Source organism: Terrapene carolina, unplaced genomic scaffold, assembly GCF_002925995.2.
Source record: "Terrapene carolina triunguis isolate 2854851 unplaced genomic scaffold, T_m_triunguis-2.0 Scaffold633, whole genome shotgun sequence".
Taxonomy (NCBI): domain Eukaryota; kingdom Metazoa; phylum Chordata; order Testudines; family Emydidae; genus Terrapene; species Terrapene triunguis.
The window spans coordinates 884765-905942 of NW_020664984.1; the positions used below are offsets into that span (position 1 = coordinate 884765).

General features: G+C 55.5%; 1 protein-coding gene across 1 annotated transcript in view; it reads left to right on the forward strand.

The window, feature by feature from the left end:
* FBXO41 (F-box protein 41) overlaps positions 1-21178 on the forward strand; it is a 31376-nt gene that overhangs the window by 3705 nt on the left and 6493 nt on the right. Inside the window, exons 2-7 of the mRNA XM_024203791.2 lie at positions 5775-5985; positions 6901-6980; positions 9467-9822; positions 12386-12627; positions 13445-13560; positions 14895-15047. Coding sequence (XP_024059559.1) covers positions 5775-5985; positions 6901-6980; positions 9467-9822; positions 12386-12627; positions 13445-13560; positions 14895-15047 — 1158 coding nt within the window. The remainder of the gene's footprint in view (positions 1-5774; positions 5986-6900; positions 6981-9466; positions 9823-12385; positions 12628-13444; positions 13561-14894; positions 15048-21178) is intronic.

The window sequence follows — 21178 nt, forward strand, 5'->3', positions numbered from 1 at the left end:
GTCACCCAGGATTTCCCCCCAGTGCAGTGAGCCCCTCAGCCAGTTCCCCAAGATGCATGGCAGCTGGGCCAGAAGTTACTGTATGGGCCCATTTTCCAAATATTTCCTGACCTGATTAATATCAATATTCTTCCCAATTGCTCCTACTTCTTTTGGGGGAACGACGCATTTACAAAAAGGGCTCAACATCTTAGCCAGTTTCAGGTCATTAATTTCAACCTCCTCCTCATTTATCAGTGGCTCCAGGTTCTCCCTAGCCCTTGTTTCTCCCTGACATGGTTGTGAATGGCCTTGAGACTCCCATTAACCCCTTTGGCTAGACTTAACCTATTTCACTATTTTCTCTGCCAGCTGCTTTGTGTGTGCTTGCCAGCCGTGCCCCCCCCCCCCCCCCACCCCCCTTTGTTCCACTTACACTGCGGGCGCACTGTGAATGCATTTTTAACCTCAGATCTTCAATCCACTCCCACGTGAAGAGTTCATTGGTTCTTTGCCTAGTTCTTTTTTGGAGACTCTGCAGGCTCTTTGGGGCAGGGAACCTCTTTCTCTGATGTTTGTACCGCACCTGGCACAAAGGGGCCCTGTTCTTTGATTTGGTGGGAAGAAAAATAATACTAATTTATGATCACCTGATGCATCTTAATTATGACAGCCCTGCTCCCTCTACCTCCCATCCCCTTTGACTCTCCCCTATTCCACTCCATCAACCCCCAAATACAAACCTGTGGGACTCTGGCCTTATCCTTAGACTGTAAGTTTTTGGGGACAGAGACCATCTTTTTGGTCTGTGTTTGTACAGCACCTCACACCATTGGGTCCCGGTCCATTACTGGGGCTCCTAGGCACTACCGTAATACACCTGCCTAATAGCAATAAAATGTACAGCACCTAGCACAATGAACCAGGACCCCATTACTGGGGCTCCTAGGCACTACCATAATACACCTGCCTAATAGCAATAAAAACATACAGCACCTAGCACAATGAACCAGGACCCCATTACTGGGGCTCCTAGGTGCTATTGCAGAGTAAATGATAAATAACACCACTAATAATCTTGGCGCGTGTGGCCAGTCCTCACTGCTCACCGTGGCCCTGATTCTGCAAATGCACATCTAAGGAGTCCCATTAAGTCCAGGGGGGTTACTCACCTGTGTAGCATCACTCCAATGCATCCAATCTAGCTCCAGTCTGAGCTGCAGGCTCCTCTACAGAGTCCCTCGGATGTTCTAGCGGGACGACTCCAGGCAGGTATTTATTCGGAGGGGAACAAAAACCAGTTTTGCTAAAGGGGGTGCGAGTGTCTTTACATGCTGTGTTTCTGCCGGTGCATTTCCTATGACAAAAAGCTCCCGTCACAGGCGAGTTTTTCCAGGGTTCTGCAGTGCGGCGGGTGGGTGGCAGGTGTGTGTATTACAGTGATCTATGCACACAGCGGTAATTGTGTTGGATACTGAGATGAAGCTGGTCTGTTACTGGGCTTTGGGATTTTATTGTAAATTTCCGTTCAAACGCCGAGGCTGATTCCCAGTCTCCCTCCCGGGGGCCGTCCTCTGGAGCACGTCCATCAGGCCGTGAGGCGCAGTCGTGGCGGGAAGCTATTAGCGGCGCGACGCAATGATGTGCCGCTGCTTGGGTTGCGGCATGCGTCACAATACACTTGTGCGGGGCTGCGTGACGAGCTGCACGTCGGGGCAGGGAGCACTTTGCTGCTAGCAGAGAGAGACAGAGCTGCCCTCCGCGGGTGGAGGCTTCTTCCTGGCTGATGTCCTGGTGCAGGCGTCACCGTGTGGCCACTCAACACTGAGTCCCCAAACCCTGTAACGATCCATGATCGTAGCGCGTAGGAGCTAGGCACCGGACAAGCACCGAACTAAGAGCCAGCCTCTGCCCCAGCACTCGCGTTTTGCCAGGTGCACCCTGCCTTAAGCCAAACACCCCCAGCCTGGCATCTGGCTCGGAGAGACCCCGTTGGGCAGGCACTGAGCCTCTGCGCTCCCTTTGCAGCAGGGCTGCTGCTGGGCATGGAAGATTCGGAGGCTGTCCCAGAGCTGCGGCGCAGCTCAAAGGAACAAGCCCCAAAGGGAGGTGAGGTGGATACTAAAGGGCACGGGGAGGCTGGTGGGGCTATGAGAACATATACCATTGCTCAGTTCCCATCTGTGCTTCGTTAATTTAAAAGGGCATTTGCAAAGAGATGGGCTCTCCGCCCTCCTTTAATGTAAATACACGGGATAGTCAGCGCCCCAGACATGACAGCTTCCCAGCAGTACCAAGGGATAGCACTGTCGGTACAACACAGCCAGGCTGGCCCCACTCTGGGGTAGAGAGCGTGGCTTGGCCTCCACAGGTGGGGGAAGCAGCTCCCCTCGGAACCGGACTGAGACTGACTCAATTCAGAGGCCACCCGCGATTGTTGGGCACTGCTGATCTAGGCTGGATTTGACCCAGTGACCCAGCCTGGAAATGCCCTGTCGCTTTTCACAAACCCTCTGACCCGTCCAGCCCTAATGTGCAAACAGCGCTGCGGTCTTTTTCTAGTCATAACCCCAAAGCCTGGTCGTGACTCCAGTGGTCGCTGTAGTGTGCGGGGGGCTGTTGCTGCAGGAGATCGCACTGGGTGGGTGGGTGTGGATGCAATAGGTGACTCGGACTGTAGCATTTTTATAAACTGGCATCTCCAGAGTTCCTCTGCTCCAGCTGCTGTTTTCACCCTCTACCTGACGCCAGAATTTCCTGCCAGGGCTAGCGCAGTGGGTGTCGGAGACGGGCTTGGCTCCCGCAGGGTTGTGACATTAGTGGTGGCACCATGCTGCCGGAGTAGCTGAGGCCCGGAGGATCCAAGCCCCGACTCTGTTTATTGGCGAGTGAGGGACACCGCTAGCCAGGGTCCGAAGTGCAGGGGGGCAGGATCAGGCCCGTGGGGGGCTCTTAGGCAGAATCTGTGCACAGCTTTCCCCATTGCCCTGGCCCCACCTGCGAGGGGTGAGGTGACCCCCATGATTCCTGTGGCTCTGCTATTAAACGGAGCAGGATCCAGGGCTCCGCAGCCAGAGCTGTTTCAGTGAGAAGTAGCAGGTCTCGTTTTCCGAGCCCTCTGTTCCAGCCAAGTGCCTCTGGTTGACAGAAGTGACCGATCTGATGCTGAATGTCCTCCGTGTCAGCCCCTTCCCAACACAGCCGATCTGGCTAGAGAAGTCTCCTGGCTCTGCCCCCTTCCAGTTGAGCCCCCCCCCCGCCCCACTCAGGACCCCGGCCCTGCATACCAGTAAGTCCTTTAAGTTACTTTCACCCCTGGCCAAGATGATCCCGCCTGAGAAATCCAGTCTGCCAGGAGCTCTGGATCCCACCTCCAGCTCCGTTGCAGATCTCCTGGGTGAGCTAGTGGCTACCAGGATACCTGCATCTAACTGAGACTTGGTGGGCAAGTAATTTCACCACTTTGTACCTTGGTCTTCCCTTCCCTAAAGCAGGGCTTGTAATAGTCCATCTAAATGCATCAGAAGGAAAATAGCCTGACGGCACCTCTTCCCTCAGTGATAAACCCTGCAGAGGGATGGTTACGGTCACTGGCAGGGCAGAGTTGGCCCCAGGTTAAGATTCCGGGGTTCACGTGCACCCCGTGTTCCCTGCCTGTCGGAACCTGGCACAGAAGATAAAGCTGGCCAGTATCTTCCTGGTACCCTGGGCCCGGCAAGGCCGGCCTGTGGGAGGATGAATGGCAGTCGGTGGAACTAGCCCCATTAAGGTGTCGGGTTAAATGGGTGAGCGGAGAGCGAACAGGGATATATTTCAGGAGAGATGTCCCCACTTAACGCGGTCTCTCTCGGGCGCTTCTCGTCATCCCTGGCTGGACGATCGACGGCTGCTGAGCACGGAGGGGGAGGATTCTCACAACACATAGACAGTGAGATCGGCCAGTTCGTTTAGACTCAAGCGCTGAGCACCTGCGACTCCTGCCAACGCCAGCGGGAGCCCTGACTTCTCTGTACCTCTTAGCCTCGGGCCCGAAGAATCCAGGGAGCTGGGTGACTCCTGCACTGGGGATGTACAGCTTAAATCCCTTGGAAATGTACCTCAGTGTACTATCCCCTTCCCCTCTCCTCTCCCAGCCAGACCCCAGGGAACTGGAACTGGTTCAACAATTCTGAAGCACTTAGAGGAGAGGAAAGTGATCAGGAACAGTCAGCATGGATTCACCAAGGGCAAGTCATGCCTGACTAACCTAATTGCCTTCTATGAGGAGATAACTAGCTCTGTGGATGAGGGGAAAGCAGTGGATGTGTTATTCCTTGACTTTAGCAAAGCTTTTGATACGGTCTCCCACAGTATTCTTGCCAGCAAATTAAAGAAGTATGGGCTGGATGAATGGACTGTAAGGTGGATAGAAAGCTGGCTAGATCATTGGGCTCAACGGGTAGTGATCAACGGCTCCATGTCTAGTTGGCAGCCGGTTTCAAGCGGAGTGCCCCAAGGTTCGGTCCTGGGGCCGGTTTTGTTCAATATCTTCATTAATGATCTGGAGGATGGCGTGGACTGCACTCTCAGCAAGTTTGCAGATGACACTAAACTGGGAGGAGTGGTAGATACGTTGGAGGGTAGGGATCGGATACACAGGGACCTAGACAAATTAGAGGATTGGGCCAAAAGAAATCTGATGAGGTTCAACAAGGACAAGTGCAGAGTCCTGCACTTAGGACGGAAGAATCTCATGTTGCTACAGACTAGGGACCAAGTGGCTAGGCAGCAATTCTGCAGAAAAGGACCTAGGGGTTACAGTGGACGAGAAGCTGGATATGAGTCAACAGCGTGCCCTTGTTGCCAAGAAGGCTAACGGCATTTTGGGCTGTATAAGTAGGAGCATTGCCAGCAGATCGAGAGACGTGATCGTTCCCCTCTATTCGACATTGGTGAGGCCTCACCTGTAGTACTGTGTCCAGTTTTGGGCCCCACACTACAAGAAGGATGTGGAAAAATTGGAAAGAGTCCAGCAGAGAGCAACAAAAATGATTAGGGGTCTGGAGCACATGACTTATGAGGAGAGGCTGAGGGAACTGGGATTGTTTAGTCTGCAGAAGAGAAGAATGAGGGGGGATTTGATAGCTGCTTTCAACTACCTGAAAGGGGGTTCCAAAGAGGATGGATCTAGACTGTTCTCAGTGGTACCAGATGACGGAACAAGGAGTAATGGTCTCAAGTTGCAGTGGGGGAGGTTTAGATTGGATATTAGGAAAAACTTTTTCACTAGGAGGGTGGTGAAGCACTGGAATGGGTTCCCTAGGGAGGTGGTGGAATCTCCTTCCTTAGAGGTTTTTAAGGTCAGGCTTGACAAAGCCCTGGCTGGGATGATTTAGTTGGGATTAGGTCCTGCTTTGAGCAGGGGTTTGGACTAGATGACCTCCTGAGGTCCCTTCCAACCCTGATATTCTATGATTCTATGAACTGGTGCAGGGCATGTGGGGATCAGGGTGGGAGGAGGTTGGGTGGGGTGGGTTATATGATGCGGTGGGCCAAGGGACAGGGTTGGGGTGGGGTTATGGGTGATGGGATGAGGCTGATGGAGGGTGGGAGGCGGCAGGGGCTTGGCACCTCTGGAAATCAGACCACTAACCTTTGTGCCTCCGTTTCCTGGTCGTTCGAACAGGGCTGGTGATACTCCCCTGGTTCCCAGAGCTTTGCGAGCTGCCGTGTGGCGGGGGGCGGCGGGATCCGCCGGGGGAAGGGCGGCCTGACTGCGTTTTCACCTCTGCCTCTCGCTGTCTCCCCTGCGCCAGGGAGGTCGTCCAGATAGACCAGTTCCTCAAGGAGACGGCGGCCCGCGAGGCCAACGCCAAGGTGCGGCTGCAGCAGTTCATCGAGGAGCTCCTGGACCGGGCCGACCGGGCGGAGAAGCAGCTGCAGATCATCAGCAGCAGCTGCAGCACCACCCCCAACGGCAGCCTGGGAAGGTGCAGCGTGCCCGGCTCCAAGGGCGCCAGCAGACCGGTATCTCCTCTTAGCGTCGGGCCAATTGGGTCTGTTGCTTGCCGTGCTCTAGGGGAAGCCACGTTCCTCCCTGGGTGCTTTTGCCAGCCTTCTCTCTCCCATCTGTGCTATTGTCTAGTAAGGGCTGCTTGCATTGCAAGCTAAGCAACATTGAGTGGGATCAATGGTTGGATGGGAGACCACCGTGGAAAATGTTGTTCTGGGACTGGGGGTGGTGGTGGTTCATGAGAGGCCACTGATTCAGTCCTGAGCCACTGTCCCATCGCTACTTGAGGAGACTGGCGCAGTGGACTAGTTGACCTCTTGAGGTCCCTTCCATCCCGACGTATCTACTATTAAAAGCTCCCCTAGTGCTCTTGCTAGAGCAGGGCTGTTAGCCCCAGGCTCCGCCCACAATTTCCAACCTAGGGAACAATCTTCAACATTAAGGGGGGAAAAAAAGGTGGATTTTGGGGAGGGGCCAATTTGCTCTTCAATCCCCCTTTCTGTGTAGTGCTCTTGGGGCACAATAGCATGCACAGTCCACCCCAGAAGTGGCCACATTTCAAGGGCAAGTCAAGCCCGGCCTGTAAAGTGCAAGGCGCTGTATAAATGGGATCTCATCCTGCATCTTTGGACTGGAGAGCAGACTCCAAGGTGGGCTGGGAGTTGTGCCGGGGCTGGAACCAACCCTGTTTGCCCATATGGCACAGCTGGCCAAGGAGCTATTGTGCTGGAGCGGCTGCATTGCATCCTGGTGATCTACTGATACTGGCGTCATTACACCAGTGTCACCTCTCAGTGCCTGGCATGTCCACACGCAGTCAGTCAGGTTATCCCCTGGGGGAGGCTTTAGCCAACTGGCTTTTCCCTCATTGAATGAGTCTGAAAGGCTTTCAGTGTCTGGTCTCCTTTTCTTCCTTCCTTTCGCCCCAGAGGGACAGGCACGCCGGCCCCGGGGCAGCTGCCCACAGCTCCTACGCGGAGTCCAATCAGAGATCGTCCTCTAGCACGGGGTAAGCAATCTCCATACGCCTTGGCCTTGTCTTTTGCCCAACATCCTTTTCCCATAGGGGAGCCTTTCCCAGCATGAAACAGGGCTGGGCCCGGATCAGTGCCTATGTCGTCCATGTATGTGCACCCACACAGCATGGGCAACTCCTGGCTCATATCCTCTCCAACAGACGGGGGGCTGGCTGAGTGGGTTTTGCTGGTGGTCCCTAGGGCGTGGAAGAAGCCTGTGGTTCCTTTCCGGTGGAATTCTCTGCCGGCGGCTGGCAAATGCCCACCCAGAAACTGTCTTCTGCGACAGCCTGAAATTCTGCTTCCTAGCTTCTTTGCATGTGCTGAGCCTTCCCGGGTTACAGCCAGTCGGAGTAGTATGAAGGATGGCGTTTTTTTCCTTTTGATCTGCCTTTCCTTTTCTTTCAAACTTGGACCTGGGTGGCTGCAGGTCTGCCCGGTCCTTTGGAGGGTGGGGGGGAATGTCACAGCTGGACGTGTCTGTATAACTGATCTCAAGCTGTTTGCCATGTTGAGTTGTAGAAATGCTTTGAAGTCAGAGATCTGAAGGAACCGGGATAGGTGGGTGGGTTGATTCTTCTCCTCTCTCCCTGTGATCTTGTGGGACGCACCAAGGTGTAAGACTGGGCTGCAGAAATCTTTACTAGAACAGGACAGGGACGTTTTGACATCCGGCCTCCTTTGATAGTGTGTTTCCAAGCAGTTAAGGTGCATTTGACCCAGACGTGAGGCTGAAGTTGCATCTGAATCACGGTGGTGTCTCTGAAAGGTTTAATGGAACGGTATAGCTGGAAGAACGGACTTTTCCGCCCACGCCCCAGCTGGGGCTGGTCTCTGAGATCTGCGCTTTCAGCTCTATTAAGCGGGTGACCCCAGGTACCAGCAGGCGAGGCGGTTCCCATTGTCTCAGGTGTCGGGAATGAGAGAGAGAGAACGGGACACCCAGTTCACTGGCTCTCGCTCTGGGACTGACTGTCCGCTCAGATCTTTTTAAATGCAGTGGATTCCGCTCATTACCGACCCCTCGGTTGCCAGCAGAAAGTTGCCGTTATCTGACGGCTGCCAATGCGTGAAGGCAGGTTTACGAGGCTGCAGCCAGGGAGGGAAGTGCTGGGCTGTGCCATCCCTGGCTGCCGCCCTGCCAACCTGTATCCAGGCAGGGCAGCAACGGGGGCTGCAGCCCAGAGGCCAGGGCTTTCTAGAGGAAGCAGGGGAGCTCGGGACCCCACAGAGCTGTCCGGTACCCCCTCTCTGGGGGTCACGGCTCAGCACGTCCCAGCATTTCCTTCCCTGGGTGCAGCCTTGCAAGCCTGCCTGCAGTTGGGACCTTTCTTCCCCAAAGTGCTGCTCGTAAGTGCATGCCGATAGCCGAATCCCATGAACTTTAAAGTCACTGGGATGGGACTGGTTCCCTGCAAAACGTTGTTGTTAACCGGGAGTTGTCCATATCCGGGTTGCTATTAAGCAGAACCTAATGTACGTTAAAATAGCTGGTGGTGCATCTTTTTGCCATACGGAGGTAGATTCATCCCTAACATAACTCTCTTGATTTAGTGGCATTACTCCAGAGATGGGTTTGGCCCACTAGCTCTTTGTAAGCATAGGAGCGTTAAGGGGAGTTGAGCCCTTTATCCTAGACTCTGCCTCCTAGGTATCCCCCTCAAATTCCCTGCAGCTACAGTATGGACTGGCCAGGTGCCCGCTTTCTCCTCGTTGCCTGTCCTGCAAATGGCTGATTTCTGGGAAGTGCTGTCTAGAGCCCACTGCCGCCCGCTCTGGGTCGGTCTGCACTGTGACCACAGGGCGTGACAGCCGTTTGTGTAGATGGAGCCTAGCTAGCCCAGCTACTGGCCGCAGCCTTCAGCACGGGTGAGTCCCACCAGGAAGTACCCAGGGTTCCAGTTGGCCCATGCTGAAGCGCGGGTTGCCCTGGCTTCCCTGCTCCAGGACCCAGGCTAGGGAGAGGAAAGCTGAGCCGCACTCACGCCCTGTGATCACAGTGTAGACATGCCCTATGAGGCAGGGCCAGGGGACTAGAGGAACCAAATGCAGCACAACCTCTGTTTTAATGAAGTCCCAGTTAAACCAGGTTCATGTCGCCCAGGCTGGCCCCGAGCCTGACTTCTCTCCAGCTAATCGGCTGGCCTCCTCACCACCTGCTGCAAAGGGCTGGGGGCCCCCCAGCGCCAGGTGGGGGAATGTCAGGCGGCTTTAGGCAAACTGTCCTAGAAACTCAGGGAAGTTGCAGGCTGGGAGCATCTGATGGGACACTGCTAGCCCTGCCTGCTCCAGATGAGCTATCCCCTAGCCACGTCTTCGCCATCGAGATACAGAGACCCCTCCATGTGCCTGAAATAAACAGGGGGCTCTTCTGTAAGCAGGACTTTGGGGTTTGGGGTGCGCGGCCACCCCACCGTCCCTGGAGCTCTGGATCCAGTTCCCCATCGCACCCCCTTTACCCGGCTGTGTATCCCCGCAGGGCCTCCAGCCGAGTGAAGGCCGTCTCCCAGAGCTCGGGCTGCTACGAGAGCGATGGCGCCGAGCCGTACCAGCCGGAGGAGAATGCCGACGGGCACCCCTACCACGGCGGGCAGAGCCGGGGCGTGGACGGCGGCTTCGAGCGGCCCGCGGCAGCCCGCAGCTCGGGGCTCCGGAGGCAGGCCATCCAGAACTGGCACCGCAGGCCGTACCGCAACAGCACCGAGGGGGAAGAGGGGGACGTCTCGGACGTGGGCTCCAGGACGACCGAGTCGGAGGCCGAGGTGTGGGAGCAGGACCCCCGGATCCCACCGGAGGCGAACCTGGCGAGACCCCTCAACAGCTGCAGGCTGATGGGTGAGTCTCCATCCCAGTGGTGAGGGGAACCCCATTGCCCGGACATAGGGGCGACCCTGACCCACAGTTGGCCGGGAAACCCCGGCAGTGGTGGTGACAGTTCAGTAGGTGGTGCTCTTCCCTCTGAACCCTGCACCTCCAGCCTGCTGAAGGATGGGGGGGTACTGGCGCCTGGGGGAGATGGAAAACTGAGCTCCGAAGTAATGCACATTAGGCTACTCAATGGACTGTACCTGCTCTTGTAACGGACCTGAGCACCATTGTGGGCAGCTCAGTGAAAACCTCTGCTTGACGTGCCGCTGCAGCCAAAAATCACAACCAAGACAATGGGATGAAGCAGGAGTGGGGTGGAGAATAACACGGAAAATATTCCAATGCCTTTCTCCAAATCAATGGGGCGGCCTCATCTGGAGACTGGGTGCAGGGCTGGGCACCCCACCTCACACCAGATATTGCAGAATTGGAGGGGGTCAGAGAAGGGTGACCAGAACGATCAAGGGCCTGGAAAAATATGGGACTGTTACTTGAGAAAGACGATGAATAGGAGGAGACCGGATAAAAGTCTATAAAATGATCCCTGCCCTCGAGAAGGGAGATTGGGCTGCACATGGTCTCCGGCTGAGGCCGCCCCCTGGATTGATAGAAAGTCAAGAATTTAGCAAGTTGCAAAGAGGGATATGGCTAGTGGGAATGTCCAGACCTTGCATAACTAATGATAAAAACACTGGAAGAGATATTAGACCTCCTGCTTCTGGGCTATTAGAGACCAGGACAAGACCTTTCTTGGGGCAGATCATCTCACATCTGCTACGTTGGGTTCTTACGCCTTCCTCTGAAGCAGCTGGAGCTGGTGACTGTTGGAGACGGTGATCTAGATGGACCCTGGGCTGGATCCAGGCCAGCAATGCCAATGTTCCTACCCCTTTGTGGTTGTTAAAGGTCCCCTGGCGCTTTCCATAAAAACGACACGAATCCCCATAATTACGTTCTGCCTCCTTCCGTTCCCCCTGCAGCTTCCGCAAGACACAGCGCTCTTCTTCACCTCTTCACAGACCAGAAGGGTCCTTCCCCATCATCTAGTCTGATCTCCTGCCTAACACAGGATGTCCCAGACTATAGTGGCATGCCGCTAAGCAGCTGCTGTGTTCCGCCCCAGAACTGGCTGCACGTCGGGGCTGAGTGACGTGATCTAGAGAGCGTGGGCAGGAGTCTCCCGGATGAGAGAGGCCCTCTCAGGGAATGTGAGGTGTTAGCATTGTAAATCAGAGCCCTGGCTTTTTCAATCCCATTCTGCCAGAGAGGTGAACTCGGTTACCATGGCGATGGAGCAGCTAAAACACTACAAGCCGGGGCATCAGGAATGTTTTTTCTTGCACATCCAAAGTGTGTTAGGGGACGATTGAGGGGGGTCCAGGCCATCAGAGCTAATGCTGAGACACGAGGCCGGATTCAGAGCCCGTGTAAGCAGTTGCCACTCCGTTTAGGCCACTGGAGTTGCGATTGATTACACCAGGTCTACGAAATGGCCCGGGGTCTCCCCTCAGTGGGAGTTGTGCTTGGTACAGTACCCGCACTAAAGCCAGGCCCTCTCTGCCAGGGACCAGGAGGCTGGGCCAGGGGGGTCGATAAAAGGAGAGGACGCATTTCATGGCCGCACCCCAGATCTAAACCCCAGCCCGGTTCGCTCGCGGCTTGAGTGAGATGAGTTGCGGGGGGGGTGTGGGGGGGTGTCACACTTCGGCTCTGGTCAACAGGTGTCTGCGCTGCAAGAACTGCCCGCACGTTTGCGCCCCCCCCCCCGGCACGTTGGTTGCAACCCGGGGTGACCCTGGAAAACGAACTAGCCTCTCGCTGCGGGAGGAGCCGCCCCTGGCTGAGGTTGAAGCCCATGGTGGGGCAGTGCAGGGGCCAGCTGACATACCCTGCTGCTTTCATGGAGGGACGGAGGTGGACTCCTGATTCCATTCCTTGGGCAGGAGAGGGCCGACTGGGATTCCGGACTCCTGGGTTCCTTTCCTGCGGGGTGGGGAGCTGACTGGGATTCAGGACTCCTGGTTCCATTTGTGGGGAGGTTGGAGGTTGCTGAGGTTCAGGACTCCTGGGTTCTATTCCTGAGAAGGGGGTGGGGCTGGGACTCAGGACTCCTTGATTCCATTCATGGTGGGGAGGGGACAGACTGGGATTCAGGACTCCTGGGTTCCATTCCTGGGGTGGTGGGAGGCTGGGATTCAGGACTCCTGGGTTCCGTTGTTCTCTTTGACCTTCGGCAAGTCACTGCACCACTCTGTGCCTCAGTTTCCCCCTTGTTCAAATGGGGATAACGATACAGACCAAACTCCCAGGACATCTGTTGTTGTTGTTTATAAAATATTCCGGGATCCCCGGAGGGAAGGTGCTAGAAGAGGGTGAAGGGTTATTATTTTGAATGCACGCTGAGGCACAGGGAGCTGTTAAACGCCTGGGAAAACTTTATCCACAAACTCCACCCCCGCCCCGCAGCCGCTCTCCTGTATTGTCTCCCCCTCCCCACACAGTGCCCCCGCTGATGGTGTTTGTCACACAGCCAGGTCTGAGGGGGGCGGCGGGAAGGCCGTCCGGCCCGAGAGAGGCAGCCCGTCCCGCTCCAACGAGGTGATCAGCCCGGAGATCCTCAAGATGCGAGCTGCTCTCTTCTGCATCTTCACCTACCTCGACACCAAGACCCTGCTGAAGGCTGCCGAGGTCTGCAAGGACTGGAAATTCGTGGCGCGCCACCCTGCCGTGTGGACCCGGGTGCTGCTGGAGAACGCCAGGGTGTCATCGAAGGTAAAGGGCCAGCCAGCCGTGGGGCTCCAGCCAGGCCCCACAGGGAACTTCCCGGGACAGAGCCGGGCCCACAGAAACATCAGAGAGGGCAGCAGTGTGGGGCCCATTTCTTAGGGGCTAACGCAGCCCCGCCCTTCCTTTCTGAGCCCCGGTTTTCTGTCAAAATTGGGATGGACATTTTTTAATACATGAAAACCGGGTTTTTCCCGTAGCTGAAACGTTTTAATTTACCAAACAAGCCCTTCGGTTGGCGTGTGCGCAGCGATGTAGATGTACATGTGTGTTTGTGCGTGTTGTCCTCTGGTCCTGTCTCCGAGGTCTGTGATGGCAGCTGTGTGTGTGTGTTTGTGCATGTTGTTTGGGGCTGCTATCTCCAAGGTCTTCAGTGACAGCTGAGAGCATGCGCACCTCTCCCTCTATGGATATGGTCACACTGCAAAGAAAAACCCATGGCACCGAGTCTCAGAGCCTGGGGCTGCGAGGTTAAAAACAGCAGGGTAGACGTTCCGGCTTGGGCTGAATCTTCCCCCTTCGCCGGGTTTCAGAGCCCAGGCTCCAGCCCGATCGGGAATGTCTATGCTGCTATTTTTAGCCTTGCAACCGGAGCGCTGGGACTTGGCGCCACGGGGGACCGGGTGTTTGTTTGAAGCATAGACACACCCTGTGCATGAGCGCGTGTGTGCGAGTGGTGCTCTGGCCCCACCATCCCCACCCAGGGGCAGGGGGAGAGGCCGGCGCTGTCTCTCCTGGTTGCAGGTTCTCCTGTCCTGGTGTGCGTCTCTTTCTCACTGGGGGTGGGTCTGGCTTCCCCCTGCAGTTCCTGGGCATGCTGTCGCAATGGTGCACCCAGACGCACTCCCTCACGCTGCAGAACCTCAAGCCACGGCTGAGAGGGAAGAAGGAGAGCAAGGAGGAGTACATGAAAAGCACCCGGTGAGCCCCCACAAGATGCTCCCCTTTCCACCTCCGTAGCCAATCCATCCGTTTCCATAAGGAGCTCATTTGCCAACACGGGCAGCGTCGCTGACCTTTTAATACCCGGGTCTCTGTTGTCCCATAGAGACATCACTGCTGCGGTAGCTCTGGCTTGTCCATTTAATGCTCCACTGGGAGAACGTTAATAGCTTCCAAGCTACAAGGGCTCCTGCCCTGAAGAGACCCCCAGTTATCACTGCTTTGGTTCCTGTCCCTGGGATTGCTTAGTGCTGGTGGATCTCAGCCTCTTCCATACCAGAGCCCCCATTCCCATCCCAGTACCTCTGTGGGACCCCTGGGAAACCCCTCTCATTGACTGGTACAGAACAGGCAGGGTGGCCCCCAGCCGCGGTTGAGAACCCCTCCTTTAGTGCTTTGGTCGCTATCAGAAATGCAGTCCCTACTCATCCAAAATACTGGGGTCCCCCCACTGTTAATACTCCATGGCCGGGCAGGACTGAAACTCCCGCTGGCAGGAGCTGGGGATGTTTGCTATGGTATTTGTCTGAACAAAGCTGGGCTTGAAGGGCACAGAGCTGGCCGGGGACGGGCTGGGATGGTGGAGGCAGGACTGGGGGACAGGTTTGATGGAGGGTCGGTAAAGGCCAGTCTTAGATCCGTGTAGCAGAAGTCAATGAGACCTCGGCGGTGTTTGTCTGCAGCCGGGGTGAGGGTGCTAGTGACCTGCCTCCAGGACGTCTTGGGATGGGAGAAGAGGAGCGGGAAAGGCGAGGATGGAGGAGAAACAGCCTGCAATGAGGCAGGGGAAGGAAGAAGGAGCAAATCTGTCACCCACACTAATCCAGGGTGCTTGAGACCCTTCCTGTGGAGTCTGGATCTGCCCTTGGTATTGCACGAGTCTGGGTCAGGCGGACAGGGCGAGGGAGGGGGAACACCCGCGTACGGTTGCCTGGCCTGGGCCCCCGCCATCCAAACCAAACGTGACGAGCAAGGCTGAGGAAGAGGAGGTGGCCTTCATCGCAGCATGGCTGCACTGACAGGTGGGAGCGAGCTATGTCATCTAGGCCCGGATCCTCAAAGGTACTTCGGCAGCTAATTTCCACTGAAATCCCTGGACTCTAGTCCATGCCCCTGGCCAGGGCAGGGCTGCTCCTTGTGGCTTTTTCTCAGTCCCGGGTGAAGTGTCCCAAGGAACGGGGCTCCACCTTTCCTCCCAGCAGCTGCTCTCTGGCCTGGCCACTGGGCTTTCAGGGCTACGTTTCCCACGTTGCCCTTTGAGAGCAGGGCAGTGAGCGCTGCCGCTGCTGAGCTCGCTGGTTCCGTCTCCTCAGGGGCTGCCTCGAAGCCGGGCTGGAGTCCTTGCTGAAGGCCACGGGCGGGAACTTGCTCATCCTGCGGATTTCACACTGCCCCAACATCCTGACAGATCGCTCCCTCTGGCTGGCCAGCTGCTACTGCCGGGCGCTTCAAGCCGTCACCTATCGGTACGTGCACGAGTCCTGGGCCCGCCGGCCCTCGCCGTGGGGCACGCGCTGGAGGGAGGCGGGCTGCCTGCCGCTCAGAGCATCTCGCTGAGCTGTGCGTGGGAAGGGCCGTGGCTTGGGACTTGGCGGCTTAGTCCTCAGGCTCCTGCTTGGTGTCTGCCCTGCTGCTCTTATGCAGAAGGGGGTTGAGGTAGCCAGGAGCTGGGAAGAGCTGAGCCTGCCCAGACCCACGTGGAATCCAATCGGTGCCCCAGAGGCTTCCAGAATCCCCAGCACTAGGCCCAGTCTGTGGGACCTTCTCCTGGGTGACTGGGTCAGACTGGGCCCCCTGCCCTGATACACAGACCCAGCCCTAGACATCTGGGGATGCAAACTACCCTATGCTTTGCTAGTCAGTGGCAGTGCCCTGGATTGTCTGAACACCCTTTGCAGCCCCACCTCTCCAAGCTGGGCTGTCTGTTAGTTGCCCTCCAAATCTTGTTCCTCTCTCAAGTGCCGGGTGCTTCCTGGTGCAGCAGACAACGAGCCTGTGAAGAGACTCTGTGGGGTGCGGTTGTGAGCTGAGGGTTTGGTGGTCTCGGGGATGTCTGGCTCTGGTCAGTATGAGAGACAGGTGTCATAGAAATTTCTGTCCGTTCCAGCTGAGGAATAAGGAGAGACGGACACAGCTAATCAAGCAAGGAGCCCCGGGAGGGGCGATCCGTTTATTTCAATTGCAATTGGGTTCGAGCTCATAAGTCAGCAAGAACAAAGAAAACACTTACACCAAAGCATTATATGCAGTTGCTTATGATAATCTATCGCTCTATGATTGGCCAAAATTTGCCATCATTACCATACATAATTAGCAAGCTACATGTATCTGCCCCTCTTATGACCCCTTATTGTTCATCTATTTGCCCCCTCCTCCTTGCTTATTTTGCAAACTAAGCGGTTAGCTATCTACAGGACGCAGGCACAGAAAGGTCCATTGTCTCCAGGTTTGGAGTTTGGCTACATTTCCTCTCGAAGGAACTTCCTGACTACCTATAGCTGACCCTGCATTTTGTCCTTCTTCTTTCTCCCATGTGTATGTGACAAATTTGCCCCCTGGCAGTTAAGCAGAATAATTTTATATCACAGGGATGGCATTCTAGGTCCTTCCTACTGTAGGCGTGCTGTCTAGTGCCAGACCGACAGACCGAGGCTTCCCGGCCTCTTTATCCGCAGTGTGGGCAATTGTAGGGCACCGCCCTACCCATGCACGCATTGTCTCTGACCTGGGGAGAGCCCTGGGAGGGTGGACATGGTGTCACCCAGGCGTGCTTGGTGTGGTGCTCTGTTCCCCCTCTAGTGGCACCTAGACCATCTAGAGATTCATAGAATCATAGAATATCAGGGTTGGAAGGGACCTCAGGAGGTCATCTAGTCCAACCTCCTGCTCAAAGCAGGCCCAACCCCAACTAAATCATCCCAGCCCAGGGCTTTGTCAAGCCTGACCTTAAAAACCTCTAAGGAAGGAGATTCCACCACCTCCCTAGGGAACCCATTCCAGTGCTTCACCACCCTCCTAGTGAAATAGTGTTTCCTAAAATCCAACCTAAACCTCCCCCACTGCAACTTGAGACCATTGCTCCTTGTTCTGTCATCTGGTACCACTCAGAACAGTCTAGATCCATCCTCTTTGGAACCCCCTTTCAGGTAGTTGAAAGCTGCTATCAAATCCCCCCTCATTCTTCTCTTCTGCAGACTAAACAATCCCAGTTTCCTCAGCCTCTCCTCATAAGTCATGTGTTCCAGCCCCCTAATCATTTTTGTTGCCCTCCGCTGGACTCTTCCCAATATTTCCACATCCTTCTTGTAGTGTGGGGCCCAAAACTGGACACAATACTCCAGATGAGGCCTCACCAATGCCGAGTAGAGGGGAATGATCACGTCCCTTGATCTGATGGCAGTGCTCCTACTTACACAGCCCAAAATGTGGCTAGCCCTCTTTGCAACAAGGGCACACTGTTGACTCATATCCAGCTTCTCGTCCACTGTAACCCCTAGGTCCTTTACTGCAGAACTGCTGCCTAGCCACTCGGTCCCTAGTCTGTAGCAGTGCATTAATGAGTCTGCTATAGCCTTAGCTAAGAGCCATCTGGCTTTTAGCTCATGCAGTAGAGGCTCATACACTAAGCTTCAGAGGTCCCAGGTTCGATCCCGCCCACCGCCGAGCGGGGTCTGTTGGCGTTACACTAGCCAATCCCCTGGCCTTGGTGCTAACAGGGTACCTAGCAGGGCCAGCTGTGGCTGGGAGAGCTGGTGGTGTGGATGGGGATCAATTGTTCTCCATGTCCACTGAAGGCAGGACAAGATGCAATGGACTTAATGTGCAGCAAGGAAGATTTAGGTTGGATCTGAGGGGAAAACTTCCTGACTCTAAGGGGAGTTCAGGTCTGGAACAGGTGATGGAATCCCCATCACTGGAGGCTTTTTAAGAACAACCCCTTGTCAGGGATATGGCCTCGGCTTACCTTGTCCTGCCGCAGCGCAGGGGGCTGGACTAGGTGACTTCTCAAGGCCCCTTCCAGCCCGACATCACCTGTGACACGTGTTTACTGAGACCGGCGCTTCCTGGGTGCAGTGCGTTCACTGGCAGCGTGCAGAGAGCAGAGGGGGGCAGAGGTGCTCCAAATCCTACCAGCGGGTATGGTGAGGTTAGCACCCGCGGCTGCCTGGGGGGTCTGTCTGTGTAGCACCAGTATTTGTTACAGGGCCAGCCCCAGGGGGTTTAGAGGAGGAGGATGTAGGTTGTTGGTTTCCCCAGTGCTATAAGGTTGCTTAGCGCTTAGCAGACAAATTGATAAAACAACAGCAGGCTCCTGTCCTCTCAACTGGCACAAACCTCGCCAGGGAAGATCGGGCTGGAAAGGGCAGGGCAAGGCTCTAGCAGCAGGAGATGGAGAAATGTGTAGCTACCTGCCCCTCGGGCCAGTCTCAGGAAGGAGTGTTTGTTCTTACAGCTGGGGAGGAGTCTGCTCTGATACGAGGGCACGGAGCCGACATGATGCCCTCCTCCGGACCCCGCGGCCGGGCAGGAGGTTGCATGGAGATGGGGGGTGGGGAAGGTGGAGCGGCTTGTGGGGGGAGGAGGCCAAGGGGAGGGACAAGCTGCACTGAGCTGGCAGGACATGGGGCAGCACGCGCAGGATGGATGGGCCATCATTGCTGCCCCAGTCACGATCCAAGGGAGAAGCCCCCAATGCCGTCACCAGCCAGCCCCTCTGCTGCTCTCCCCTCCTGGCACGGCAGCAGAAGGCCCAGCACAGCCAGTATTAATGCTGGTTCCTGGCTCTACCCGCCGAGGGCAAGGCTGGAGAAGTGACAAGCTGAGAGGGAGCTTTCTGGGCCAGCTGGCACGGGCCTTCCTCTTTGGCAGGGTCACCAGGGGAGCGGTTGGGAGCGTGGCTCTATTTACTAGATGGGGCATTGCAGGATTGTCCCCGCGTTGGGGCCGCCATGATAAACCTCACTGAAGCAGGCTGGAGTCAGCCCAGGGGTTTGCCTTTGAGAGGAGCTATTCACTGCTCTTCACAAGCAGGCTGCATTCTTTGCTTCCCACCCTGGCTGGGGGATGGGGTGTGTGGGGAGGACCAGTTGGGGGCGAGTTAAAGATGCTTCTAAATTGATCCTACATGGCCCTGATGATCAGAAATCTGCAGCTCTTACTGAAATCAGGGACCATCCCTGGAAAACCAGGGCCTTTGGTGTTACCTTTTTCTGCCCCAGCATTAAAAGGAATTGGGTTCGGGGTCCAGTGGCCAGGGCTTGGGGTTGGCTTGTTCCCAAGAAGCAAGGAATTAGTTTAAACATTAAACTGCGGGAGGGATAGCTCAGTGGTTTGAGCATTGGCCTGCTAAATCAGGGTTGTGAGCTCAATCCTTGAGGGGGCTACTTAGGGATCTGGGGCAAAAATCTGTCAGGGACAATACTTGGTCCTGCTAGTGAAGGCAGGGGACTGGACTCAATGACCTTTCAAGGTCCCCTCCAGCTCTATGAGATAGGTATATCTCCATATTATAACACCTATTGAACCTGCAGAAAAATAAGGGGAGAATTTTAAAAGACAGTCAACGCATTCAACGGTCAGTTAATCTCCATTGTAACAAACTTGCTTCTTTCTACCTGCGGTACTTACATGGCCCCATTAACACAGTACCAGAGCACGGCACAACCTTTAACGGATTTATCTTCACCACACCCCTGCGGCGTCAGGTACTGATGTTCCACACGGAGAATAAGTGATTTGCCCAAGGTCACGCAGGAAATCTGGGGCGGAGTCAGGAATCAAACCCAAGTGTTCTGAGCACCAGGCTGACAACCGAACCACAGGCCTGTTCTTCCTTCTTCTCCCGGTACTTGGGCAGAATCTTTTAAAGAGAAAAATCCTCCTAACTTGACAATCGTTTGAACGGCATCAGCTCCCCGGTTTGGGGGGCAAAGGAAATTGGTTCTGAGCAGCAGCTCCCGGGCTCTGTTGCTGGCTTCTGATGCTCTCTCCTTCTTAAGTCAAATGTATATGAAAAGGAAGAGAGAAAAGGCAGCTTCTTTCTCTGGGTTGCAGTTCAGTGGCTGGCAGGCGAAGCGCACCACAGAGCACCCGGTCCTGGACACTGGCTTTGGAATATACCTGGCAGGTTCCTTTCCTTTTGTCTGCCCAGTCTGTAGGGTGCTTTCTTTACCAGGACCCGGCTGCTCAGGGGTCTGCCACGCTGGTCGCAGCAAATTATTGTGAGGTTAGATCTGCCCCGGCTGGCTTAGCTGGGCTCTGATTAGACAGAAGGCAAAGAGAGGACAAAAGGTAGGGAGGAGTAAGATGAGAAAGGAAATTAACACAGCACAGAGCAGGAACCTTGGCTTCCCAGCTCAGGATGTAGCCATGGAGACGGGGATGTCATCTCGTTCCTGCCTCGTCTGGTCTAGGTGACAGCATCTCTCTGGATCAGGAAGATGGAGGAGATGGCCGCGTGGTGGAGATGGCCACGTGTGTTTTGTGGGGTAATCCTCCTTACCATGCGCTGTCTCACTGCCAGCTGCAAGCAGAGCCAAGAACGTCTGGGTTTTCAGCCTCTAGCCTCACCACCAGACCACGCTGCCTCTCGGTCACAAGACACAAACTGCTGTGGCTAGGAGTGAAAGGCTGTGTCGCCCATTACCAATCCCTGATCTATCTAGTCTCCCCATTGCCCTCGAGTGCAGTTATAATCTCTGTGTATTATGGTAGCCCCTAGAGGGCCCTAGTGAAATGGGTGCCCCATTGTGCTCGGCGCTGCACATACATGTAGCAAGCGGCGGCTCTCGCTCCGAAGCGCTTACAAGTATTTCCAGTGTTAAAATGCAGCTGTCGAGGGAGATATGTGACGTCCAACCCGCTGGGATGGCAGCGCTGGCTGCATTCCCTCCGGATCCTCTTCCAGCACCGCTCCCATTGTGCAAAACGCGTTAGACCCTGATTCAGAGCCCGGGCCCGCAAATGAATGCGAGTGGGCTGCGAGATGACGGTCTGTCACTTAATTTATCTGCTGCTGCGTCCTTCCTCGCTTTTAATGGCTCCAGCAGCCCCGAATATTCATGTGCACTCGAGGCGCTTGGCAGCTTGTTCACCTGTCACCATGACTCATATGTTTTAATTAAGGACGAGCCGAACTCGTAAGTGAATCTTGGCAGGCGGCTTTGTGGGAGACGTACGAGCGCTCAAGATAACACCATTGGCTTATTTTTAGGTTCACTTAAAGTTTAGAACTGGGTCATTCAAAATTAGAAGGATGGGCTCGCTCCTCAGGGGTTCCCCTTGCTCTGTGGGACTGGGTAGCACAGGGGGTTGGTAACACCATGGGAGGCTGCTGGTTTGAATTTGGTCTGGGCTGCTAGTCCGGCTTCACTCTGGACAGTCCTTTTTCAGAGACGTTTATCCCCTGTGGGATGTAGTTTTGACCAGTATTGGACCGTAGGGCGCCATTTTGAATAGCACAATGCTCCACCCCCTCCGGCATGATCTCACACACACGCTGCATACGAGGTAATGCAGGCAGGGGCAGGTCCCCACTGTTCCCGCAGGTGCCAGAATGTCCCGTAGTCCAGGAACGTGAAAGTGGTCACCCTAGAGT